General features: G+C 37.3%; 1 protein-coding gene across 1 annotated transcript; it reads left to right on the top strand.

The window, feature by feature from the left end:
• Window positions 1–6,787: 6,787 nt before the first annotated feature.
• LOC131775262 (enoyl-CoA hydratase domain-containing protein 3, mitochondrial-like) lies at window positions 6,788–12,221 on the top strand. Its single transcript, XM_059091354.2, has 9 exons — window positions 6,788–6,898; window positions 7,274–7,374; window positions 7,663–7,795; window positions 8,155–8,226; window positions 8,639–8,672; window positions 9,279–9,363; window positions 9,978–10,087; window positions 10,378–10,543; window positions 11,103–12,221. Exons 1-9 carry the CDS (start codon window positions 6,836–6,838, stop codon window positions 11,203–11,205), a joined length of 867 nt encoding a protein of 288 aa, XP_058947337.2. The 5' UTR covers window positions 6,788–6,835; the 3' UTR covers window positions 11,206–12,221.
• Window positions 12,222–12,259: the final 38 nt, after the last annotated feature.

Here is a 12,259-nt window from a genome sequence, read left to right as displayed (position 1 = left end):
CCAGTAGTCGTCTGTACATCTTACGTGTTTGTAAATTCTATGGACTGCCGCTGGATCATCTTCATCTTCTCTTTATCAGTCTTATTCTACCTATATTTACATATGCTGTAGAAGTATGGGGCTGCGCGTATTATCATAAGTATCTGAGTCGCATAGACAGGCTGTTCAAGAGAGCTTTTAAGCTTGGCTACTGTAAAGAGCTTTTTTCGATTGAAAATATTATTATTCTAAAAGATAAGAAGTTGTGGGCCAAGATCACCGACAGCGATTTTCCAACAGCTTTAGATGACCTTTTGCCACCAGAGCGAACAATGGATACGCTACGTAAGAGGCGCCATAATTATATTCTCCCGCTTGTCAGAACTGAACGTTTCAAAAGGACCTTTATTAATAGATGTTTGTTCTCTTATTAGTTATTCAGTTAGTAATTTAGTTAGTTTATTAGTTTTATACTTGCTGATTTCATATCATTGTAACTAAACACGTTTGTTGTTTAGAGTGCTTAATAAAGACTTATTATTATTATTATTATTATTATTATTATTACTATTGTCTCCAGATCTTTCAGATTTTGGTCCGCATACAATAGGTTAGTGTCGTCTGCAAAGAGGTAAAAACCTAAATTTATTCGAGCATCTGTGGATATCATTGACATATAGCAAGCAAAGCGATGGTCCAAGAATTGATCCTTGAGGAACACCACATCTAACGACAGCTTTATCTAATATAGGATGGCCTACTTGTGTTGTTTGCGTGCGATTTTTGAGATACGAGGAGAACCAATCATTAATTAATCCACAAAAGCCATAGTGATTGAGCTCATCAAGCAAACTGTTGCGATCGACGATGTCGAAGGCTTTTTTAAGATCAATGAATACTCCACAAGATAGGTCGGGCTCGGACTCTCTTTCGGCATAATTATCTAAGTTTACTTTGATAAATCGTCTCGTTGGAATTCAGAGGACGAAGAGGAGCGTTCAAACGTACATTGTACAAGATGTCTACAACTACCAGCACTGTGCAACAGACGACTTGGGACAACAATTACACAACAACCGAACCGAACATAAAGACCTAGCATAAGGAAGAGAAAGAAATTGAGTCATATATATCATTGACAACATCACGTCAAAACTGACCAATCATATTACAAGTTTGGTCATATTACAAATGTGACCGATCATATTACAAGTGTTTCCAGTGTAAGCCCTTCGCCAAAGGAAGGGCTAATAAAGGGCTAACCCTAGAAACGACAGCTTTGAAACTCCTTACGGTGGCCAATTTCCGTTATCAACTATATTACCCTGTAACACCTAGTTTATATAAGTCAAATGTAAAAAAGAGAGTTATTAAAAAACGTTTAAATGTGGTTAAATGAAAATATCTCATATAAATTCCCTTCGAAGATGATAAAAATCAACCCAAGAATATCTTCCGACGTGAATATAACCAATTTCCTAAAGACAAAATCCTTTGTGCGCTGCCACATGGTGTGGGACAACTTAACTGCACAGCGAGTAAAGTTCACAACGTTTCAACAGTTTGATTCGTTTGAACATCACGTAGCAGATGAATGACAATCTAGATTCTCTTTCATTTGGATTCATTTGGCGACGGGCTACAGAATTTAGGTAATCAGGTAATCAGATGATTTCGAGTGCAATTTGGAATAAATAAGCACGAGTAAATTTTTTCAAAGAAAACAAAACTGTATGAGCCCGTAGGGTGTGTGCAATTTGTGGTCTTTGAAAAAAATTCCACCTGCTTTTTTATTCCTAGTAATATACATGAAAAAATTACTCAGTTCTGATTGGTTAAGATGAATGCAGTTTTCAGGTAATTCAATGCACAAGAGGGTTACTTCAGTGAAAAAAAAGTAACAAACTAGACATTCTGATTGGTCAATAATCAAAGAAACTCATAGATAGCCTATGAAATGCGAGCCTTGGATGTCGCAACATTTGGGTACGTCAAAAGTTTGCCACCGAACCAATGGCCGGCGTTCTAAGTAGGGTTTCTTCGCCACAGCAGCTGAAAACAGCAGCTGAAAAACAGCTCTAACAACGAAAACACCGTAGAAAGCACTGCTTTTTGGTTGTCGGTTTGGAAAAAGTGTTGTTTAGAGCAGGCAATTGCCAAGGAAATCGAAAATTACCAGCCGACCCAGCTTAACACTTTGCTCGAGCTACTCTACGCCGAAATTATAAACAAGCATGGTTCACAACGTTTCAACAGTTTGATTCGTTTGAACATCACGTACTTGAATGACAATCTAGATTCTCTTTCATTTGGATTCATTTGGTGACGGGCTACAAAATTTCCCCAAAAAAGCAATAAACTTTCACAAAGCAGATGAGTGGTACTTACCCAGAATAAGAATCATTGATAGGATTTTGAACATTTTTCCCTTGAGAATACCCACGCTGAATCCAATTTCGACAAGCCTTCGTTAAAAACCCGTGGACGCGCTTGCGGAACAATTTTCTTCACTTTACCAATGTCTCTTCGCCGATTGACTTTACATGAGAAAGTTAAAATGTAGCGGAACAGTTTGGGTAGTATAGGATACGAGAGTTTGTCCTCCGTGATTTAATTCGGTGACAAAGTTGACAGATACCAAAGGCTTTCCAGTTGACACAAACTAATACTCCGGGACAAGCGAATGAATGGATTCAAGCAGGCGTGACAATGAAGTTCCTACTTTCTTTGCACTGAATTAACCCTCGTCTGCATTGAATTACCTAAAAACTGCATTTATCCTAACCAATCAGAACTGAGTCATTTTTACATGTATATTACTAGGAATAAAAAAGCAGGTGGAATTTTTTTCAAAGGCTCATGTAATTTTGTTTTCTATGAAAAAATGTACTCGTGCTTATTTATTCCAAATTGCAATCGAAATCATGTGATTACCTATACTAATCACATGATTTCGAGTGCAATTTGGAATAAATAAGCACGAGTAAATTTTTTCAAAGACTAACAAAAACGAGATTGTCTATCATAATTAAACATAAGCAAAGCGCGCGCACCAAGTGCAAAAAATAATTTATTCAAACCGTGCGTTCGGTCAAAACAACTACGTACGATCAAAACAATAATATGCAATGATAAATGAATAAAGGGGTAAGTTTCTAAAGAAACTGTGGTGCTGCGTCGGTGGGAGAGTATAGCAGGTAATTTAGTGTTAACAACTGGGTTGAAAACGTAAATTAGCCACCGTAAAGGGTAAAAAAGCTGACGTTTCGAGCGTTAGCCCTTCGTCAGAGCGATTAGAGGAATTGTGGGTTGTGTGTGGATTTATATGTAGAAAGTGGAGCTACGCCATTGGTGGGAATATGGTGACGAGAAAACAGGAAGAGTGGTCGGCACTAAAAAATCTAAAAAAACGCAAAGACATTGTCATTAAGGCGGCCGACAAAGGCGGTGCAGTTGCAGCTGTCGTTCAAAAATCTATCATTCTTAAAAATTTTAAATTACTCCAAAACGATTCAGTAATTTAAAATTTTTAAGAATGATAGATTTTTGAACGACAGCTGCAACTGCACCGCCTTTGTCGGCCGCCTTGATGACAATGTCTTTGCGTTTTTTTAGATTTTTTAGTGCCGACCACTCTTCCGAAGAAAAAAATTTAAAAATTTAAAAAATTTTAAATTACTGAATCGTTTTGGAGTAATTAAAAAATTTTAAGAATGATAGATTTTTGAACGACAGCTGCAACTGCACCGCCTTTGTCGGCCGCCTTAATGACAATGTCTTTGCGTTTTTTTAGACTTTTTAGTGCCGACCACTCTTCCGAAGAAAAAAATTAAAAAATTTTAAATTACTCCAAAACGATTCAGAGACTGGCACTATCTTTTCGCAACCCCCACTTATTTCATTCAAACGTGACAAAAACATAGGCAACTTTTTAGTCAGGAGTTCATTTCAAAGCAATGACCAATCTGGAACTTTTAAATGCGCTCGCTCACGATGCAAAACTTGTCCTTTCATTCATAACGTAGAGAAAATATCGGGACCCAAAAGATCCATTAAGATCATTGATCACTTTACGTGTACCTCCGCCAATGTTATTTACTGCATAACTTGCACTTATTGCAATAAGTTATACATTGGCGAAACAGGAAGACGACTGGGTGACCGATTCCGAGAACACCTTCGCGATGTGGAAAGAAATGACATGGACGCATCCAAACCAGTCGCTAGACACTTTAATCTTCCTTATCATTCTAAACAGCGTATGGCAGTTTGCGGCCTTTCCTTACATCTAGGCAGTTCGGAAAGCCGTAAAACACTAGAACAAAAATTTATATTCCAAATCGGCACCCTTAATCCCCACGGAATCAACGAGCGCTTTTCATTCAACTAATTTATTCCTGTTTTCTCGTCACCATATTCCCACCAATGGCGTAGCTCCACTTTCTACATATAAATCCACACACAACCCACAATTCCTCTAATCGCTCTGACGAAGGGGTTACGCTTGAAACGTCAGCTTTTTTACCCTTTACGGTGGCTAATTTACGTTTTCAACCCAGTTATTAACACTAAATTACCTGATATGCAATGATATCTTCACATCTTTAAGGTGCAAAAAAGTTCAAAGTCCGGCTAAACAGTTCAAGGAATTGTTCAGTCTGTGTCCGAATTACTTTCGATGAAATGGAATCGTCGTTTCCGAGGTTTAACCATGTCTGTTTTAAATTTCGGCGTTAGATCGCTCGAGCAAAGTGTTAAACTGGGTCGGCTCGTAATTTTCGATTTCCTCGGCAATTCCCATCTCTAAACACCACTTTTTCCAAACGGACAACCAAAAAGCAGTGCTTTTTACAATGTTTTCGTTGTTTAAGCTGTTTTTCAGCTGCGGTGGCGAAAGAAAACCTACTTAAAACGCCGGCCATTGTTTCGCTCGCAAATTTTCAAATTTTCAAATTTTGTTGCGACATCCAAGGCTCGCATTTGATTGGCTACCTGCGAGTTTCTTTGATTATTGACCAATCAGAATGTCTGATTTGTTTCTTTCTTTGTACTGAATTAACCCTCTTCTGCACTGAATTAACTCTCTTCTGCACTGAATTACCTGAAAACTGCATTTGTTATAACCAACCAAAACTGAGTAATTTTTCCATGTATATTATTAACATAGAAATAATACGAGAAAATTGCGGCAATTATGATAAAAGACGCTTCATATAATATTAAAAGTAGTAGCTTCACCCAAAACAATCTGTATCCTTGGTTTTTTATGGAGCCAGAACGTGTCAGGATTTCCTCGAAAAACAATAAACTTACACAAAGCAGACGAGTGGTATTAACTCAGAGTAAAAATTGTTAAAAAGATTTGGAACATTTTACCCTTTAGGATACCCACGCCGGATCCAATTTCGGCAAGCCTAAGTTAAAATCCTTGTGATGCGCTTGTCGAAACAATTATCTTTCCTTTACCAATATCTCTTGGCTGATTGACTTTACATGTAAGAAACAAAAAACAAAATCATTTGTGCGGTGGCACATGGTATGAGGCAACTACACAGCGAGTAAAGTTCACAGCGTTTCAACAGTTTGACTCGTTTGAACATCACGTAGCAGATGAATGACAATCTAGATTCTCTTTCATTTGGATTCATTTAATGACGGGCTACAGAATTTCCCCAAAAAAGCAATAGACTTTCACAAAGCAGACGCGTGGTACTTACCCAGAATAAGAATTATTGATAGGACTTTGAACATTTTTCCCTTGAGGATACCCACGCCGGATCCAATTTCGACAAGCCTTAATTAAAAACTAGTTGACGCACTTGTGGAACAATAATCTTCACTTTACCAATGTTTTTTCGCCGATTGACTTTACATGAGAAAGTTATCTTAGAATCAAACAATTTTTAGAAACGGATTTCACTATAAAAGTTGTTGCACTATGTTGCAATACATTGTCACCTTCGCACTCGCACAACACGTACAACTATGCAATTATCATAAACACGAACACCGCACTTTGTTTGATTTCGTAGTAAATAATATACATGAAAAAATTACTCAGTTCTGATTCGTTAAGATGAATGCAGTTTTAAGGTAATTCAAAGCGGAAGAGGGTTACTTCAGTGCAAAGAAGTAACAAACCAGACATTCTGATTGGTCAATAGTCAAAGAAACTCACAGATAGCCTATCAAATGCGAGTCTTGGATGTCGCAACATTTGGATACGCCAAAAATTTGCCACCGAACCAATGGCCGGCGTTCTCAGCTGAAAACAGCAGCTGAAAAGCAGCTCTAACAACGACCACCCGTCGACGCGTTTGCGTAACAACTTTCTTCACTTTGCCAATGTCTCTTCGAATAAAGGTTGTCTGTTTTAACATGGAACTGAGCAAATAACGTTAAAAAGTAAAGATGCTTCGACCGCTCAACGGTCATTTCCAAGTTACAGGATAAAATAATCATCATGTCCCTTGGTAATCAATTGAGTCGTCCCAGTTCACCTCGGAGATGGCAATTTTGTGAATTTTGTTTAGTATACTGTTGAATGCTCGGCTGCTGCAATATGTTCCACCATTTCTTGCAGAAAATATGAATATGGATCTTTCCTTGCACGGCCCTGAATTTTAAAAGTAAATTAGACTTACTTCTTTTCGAAACTATACCAAGACCGTTAACAGAACAGCTTTACCGGCCCGTTAAGGTACCGGCACCTTCGAAAAATGGCCCCGAGGTCCTATTCCTTCCCAGCCCTAGTCCCACGCAACAATTTCACCTGACTATATCAGAATATCCGCCATCTTCTCCGTGTGGACATACTATGAGGCTTACATGACACTCATTATAAGTTGTCTTCGACATGAATAAAATGTTGCAATCGGTCAGTAGACGTGTTCCTTTTAAGAGATCTCTGACTGCCCAGGTAATTATATCTGTTCTAGACCGCACTTCATAGGAGTGCTTCTCATAAACATGCCTTTCGTGCGTCTGTCCTCCGAGAGATCATAGTTGTGAACCAATCAAAATACAATGTACAATTCAGCTTATAATATAACCCCTTGTAGATAGTTAGTTAGCTGAGTATTCTAAAATTGTGCTGTTAAGAAAAATATAAAATGAGAACATAAATCTGTTATTTTGTAGAATCTTGTAGATAGTAAACTAAATAAATTTGATTACTTGCCATTGATTTCTATGCATGATTGTTAATTTGTGTTTAGCCGTTATCAGCTGTCACGCAATAAAAATCTTAAGCTTATTATTTGACTTTTGATATGACTCTCTGGCTGCTCTTCAGTTAAGCAAGAGGTTTCTGAGTCAAACAAAAGATGAGAGTCTCACGATATGCAGTCAAGAAGATGGCATAAGGAGAATTGTACTAAACAATCCAAAACGAAGGTAGAGCACTAACTCATAATTGTTACTGTGACAATCACTTTGAGGCTGCAGAATTCGTGTTACTTTCTTACACACTTTGCCAAGTCATATGGAACCATTGAATGAGTGGTAATAACTACACAAAGTCCTTCAATCATTACCCTAAAACTAGAGGAATGAAACTCATGAGTGCTTGCACGTGAAAGAAACTGTTAGTTTGGCTGGGAACATTGTGCGGATGCTGAAGCCATGTGAAAAATTGTTATTAATTTATTACTATTAATAATAGTGTGCCTTTTTTCCCTTCAGGAATGCCCTTTCCTTGAAAATGCTGGATGCAATTAAGTCAAACCTACTTCAAAATGTAGACTCTGAACTTAGAGTTATTGTCTTGTCTGCAAATGGAGGTGTTTTTTCCTCTGGACATGACCTTAAAGAACTGGTAAGGACACAGTTCTTGTAGCAAAATGACTTGGTTGCTGAGCTGTGTTGGTTTGGCAGAGGACTTGAAGTTGGTGATCAATGGTATATAAACTGCTTTGGTGCACTTTAAAAAGCTAAATTTGCTTCTTAGGTTCTTTTACCATCAACAATTTGTAGTTGATCATCACCTTACAAGTTCTTTTGGTGTTAAAAAATGTTCATTTAAGTTATGTTTTGCAGGAGCAGGCTACCCTTTCAAAAAATTTTAAGACAATTATCACCACAAATCTAGTCCTCAGAAGTAGTTTTAAAATATTCAAACTGGCCTGCAAAGTGTATTGGGCACTGAATGAGAATTTTTTCTATTACAAATTGCAGACAGAAGAAGAAGGAACTGACCATCATGCCCAAATCTTTCATCGTTGCACTGAAGTCATGACACTTGTTCAGGTGTGTAATTTAATGTACTCAGTTTTTCTTTTATTCCCTAAACCTCTAAGAGTGACTAACATCTAATGTTTCCTTACAATATCACCCCTTAATCTCGCATTAACATCACAAGTGTAAAGGAAATGATTGCCAACCAAAGAAACTCTTGATTGTCAAACAAATTCTCTTCGTCAGTACCTTAGGAAATGAACAGAGAACAGTATGGAGAATATGCATATTGAGGTTGGGAAGAAAAGGTTGATCTACTATACCTGATAGCATCAATTGTCACTAAATTTCTGTCATTTCTGTAGTAACACACAGAGAAATGGTTGAAAATTTACTGAAAAGAAAACAAAAATGATTAGTTTAGAACCTCTAAACAATAAAACACAAATTTATTTTTTTTAAAAATTTAATTCAAATATTTCAGGATATTTCTGTTCCTGTCATAGCACAAGTGAATGGTAGGTATAGGAATTCACATGAATGCTAGTGCATTTTGACATCTATGGGCAGGAATATTGGCAAGAAAGTTTTTGTTTCCTAGTCAATGTGCTCTCTTTATTTTTTTGCACAATTCTTTGCTGATCTTTGGTGATTGATGATTGATTCTTTGGGTTCAGAGCCACTTTAACCCTTTAACTCCCAAGAATCCATTAGTAATTCTCCCTACAGTCTGCCATACAATTTATGTGATGTTAGTTTGGAGAATTTGAAATTGGATCAACCAATTCTCTAATTTATATTTTTCTTTATTCTCATTACTTGTCTGCTTCATATTGTACTGATAGTGTAAGGAGAAATTCTGGCTTGGTCACTAGTGGGACTTAAAGGGTTAAATCATCAAAACAATAAGGTTGCTCTGAACCCATTGTATAGTACTCCATATGAGTAAGAGAACCTTACAGAATTGTGGTTGATCATGCCAAGAAAATGATTGATTAACTAGAGACAAATGCATATTCACATTATCTTGCAACCCTTCATGGTCATTAATCTTTTCACTCTACAGCTTTCACGGAGTAGTTTTTTGTAACTTATTGAAGGATCATTTTGTGTACAATTTACAGGACTTGCAACTGCAGCAGGATGCCAATTAGTAGCCAGTTGTGATATTGCAGTAGCCTCCTCTAATTCACAATTTGCTACACCAGGGTGAGTATGCACTGAAAAACAAGACTTCAAGGAGAAGAGACACTTTTTACAATATAGAAAATTGTAGAAAAATTGTAGAAAACACCACTTGTTCATGAAATAAACAGTATGGCTGCCAATCCTTTTTGTAGGTTAGCCAAACATTTTATGGCTTGAAGCCAGATACATGTAACTAAAGAGACAAAGGCAAATTAAAAAAAAAAGGAGCATTATGTAATTATATTTCATGAAAATTCTTAATAATAGACCACAAACACTAAGAAATATAATTATTACAACCTGTTACTTGACCTATTTGAAGGCAGGTCACTAAATTTGAAATGTCCAATATAGTTTTATACTCACCATGGTAACCAAAATGGTCACAGCTTGGAGTGTATTGCTCAAGGTGCCTTCATGATCAAGGAAAACCAAGAACTGCATGCAAAGGCTACAAGACTATGTCTACATTGTCCATCTTCATCTATTAACCTACATCGCTTGTACATGAAATCAGCATCAATAACAAGGCTTGCAGAAATCTCATAAGTCTAAGAATTCATAGTTTTTGAAAGCCTTTATAAATCATTGCTTTGTTTTATTTTGTTGTTTGGTTGTTGTTTTTCACTTTTTAGTGTCAACATTGGGTTATTTTGTTCTACTCCTGGAGTTGCTTTGGCTCGTGCTGTACCTAGAAAAGTGGCATTAGAAATGTTATTTACTGGCAACCCTATTAGTGCAGATGGTAAAGACATTTTTCCTGGCTAGAAATATTTTAGGATTTTTAAGTGACAGTTGTATATCTATTTAGTTCTTCTTCACTTTGTGTATCGAGAGAGAAGGCTTAGGATAACATGGTTTAGATCCCTGCGATGTGAACATTTTCCTCCTCCTTATGCCTACCCCCCCCCCCCTTCAGTAAGAACGTATCTTTTTTGCGGCTGACGGCTAGTCGCACCAACAGCTCAGTCTACTGATGGAATGCTGGATCATATCAAACTAACAACCATATTGTGTTATTTTCCAATTTATCAGATGCTCTTAAGTCCGGCCTCCTTAGCAAGGTTGTACCTGAGGAAAAACTAGAAGAAGAAGTCAATGCGATTGCTACAAAGATTGCCTCATTAAGTCAGCCTGTTGTAGCTGTGGGAAAGTCATGTTTCTACTCACAAATCATGAGAGGACGGGATCAAGCTTATGTGTGAGTTTTAGCTAAGAATGACAGAAATCTTCTCAAAATTTCACGCGAAAATGTGGTGCTTGGTCGGTTGAAACTACTGTTTGGGGTTTTTTAGCTACGAGGCCCACTAAGATTTGTAATACTTACATTTTGAACGTCTAGAATCTATTTATGTTGCTGCAACTTCATTGAATAATTCCAGTTTAGAGCGCCTCTCAAATGTGTTTTGTCAAAACGAAACCATGTATTTCCAATTGCCAACGAGAACAAAGGAAAATATCACCATAAACCAATAAGATCTCGAATTGAAAGCGAATCACTGCCGAAGAGCGGGAAAACGCAAATGCACAAGACGTCAATCGCTTAAGATTTGTATCTTGTTAGAGGAGGGAGTAACACTAACTTACTATACCAAATGATTAAGTGTACAGGAGTGCTTTTCATTTTACTGTCTAGAACTAGAAGTTAAATAATCTTAAAAGGAGAAAATGACCCCAGTGAGGCTTAAACCGGAATTTAGAGTCATAGCTTTTTTTTTTTTCCTATATTCACGTAGCTGTTAATTTTTGTTGCTTTTCAGAGAGGCGGAGGCAGTGATGGTTGAGAACCTGAAGCTTCGTGATGGGCAGGAAGGAATCAAGGCTTTTCTTCAAAAAAAGAAGCCATCTTGGACACACAACTGACTGTCATTAGCTGTAGTTAGTGTCTACACAATATTCAATTGCGTTGGTTTCGCTTTACTTCACTACGCTCTGTGATTGGTTTAAAAAAACTCACGCCATTCTCTTAACCAATCAGATGTAAAACCTAAATCAATCGGTGCCCGGTCACTCACGTTTCCCGCGCTTCGGGCAATGTTTGAACTCTATAATCTCATTCACTTCTTGTGATATGTCTCTTGTTCTGTTTGGCCGTTGGTATAATTGGGAAAAAACAAGGTAGGGGTTGTTCGTCAGTCCAGTGTTATATTTCAGTAGTCCAAAGAAAAAGGTACTTTATCCTCCCGGAGGAGAATTTTAATTGTTTGTTCACGTGAATTGACCTTCAAAGTATTACATTTGCGCACACGATTATTTATTTAAACTAATGTAACGTTTTTGCATATAACATTTAAAAACAAACTCAACGGATACAACGCACTAAATTGATGATGGCATGATTCATGTCGAAACATGTCTGCAAAAGATTTTTCTCGTGAATTTGAAATTTGTTTTAAGAATAATAGTTATTAATAAAATGCGATAATACAAATAAATTCTGAAATTCAAACCTGAACTCGCAGATGTGCAACATAGGTTTCTCATAGCTGAGCACTTGCAATTATCCAGGAATTGCCAGAAAGGTGTAATCATAACTCAGGAAGGAAGTTTTTCCACGCAATAACAAGTGCATATAAAGTTGACCAAAGGGAAACCTAAGTTTTCGCCACGACGTGAAACCCACGAAAAACAATGGCAAAAATAACTCTTTCAATTGAGAGCATTTACCTTCTTCGACAGCTAACAGCACTTTCTTATTTCCCTACCCACTCTGCGAGTTAAATATACCTGTCCCTTCCAAAAAGGTTGAGCATCTTCAAACAGTCGTCAACAAGACTCTCTTCTGCCCAACGACTAATCTTTCTCGTCGTGATGTCACAAACTAGAAATTTGCGCGCGCTTGTATTAACCAATAAGATTCATAATTGATTTCTGACGTGAACGAGAGGATATCTCCCAACCTCTTTCCCAAGGTCCT

The sequence above is a fragment of the Pocillopora verrucosa genome, chromosome 5 (genome assembly GCF_036669915.1).
Source record: "Pocillopora verrucosa isolate sample1 chromosome 5, ASM3666991v2, whole genome shotgun sequence".
In the NCBI taxonomy this organism is placed as follows: Eukaryota; Metazoa; Cnidaria; class Anthozoa; order Scleractinia; family Pocilloporidae; genus Pocillopora; species Pocillopora verrucosa.
The sequence above is the reverse complement of the archived record's forward strand: the minus strand, read 5'-3'. Positions and strand labels throughout refer to the sequence as shown.

Bases quoted from the DNA above. Each gene is read 5' to 3' on its own strand.
- LOC131775262 (XM_059091354.2), top strand. From the start codon at position 6,836: ATGAATAAAATGTTGCAATCGGTCAGTAGACGTGTTCCTTTTAAGAGA. The intron at 8,673-9,278 runs GTAGGTATAGGA...TACAATTTACAG, and splicing joins TGTCATAGCACAAGTGAATG to GACTTGCAACTGCAGCAGGA. The intron at 10,544-11,102 runs GTGAGTTTTAGC...GTTGCTTTTCAG, and splicing joins GGACGGGATCAAGCTTATGT to AGAGGCGGAGGCAGTGATGG.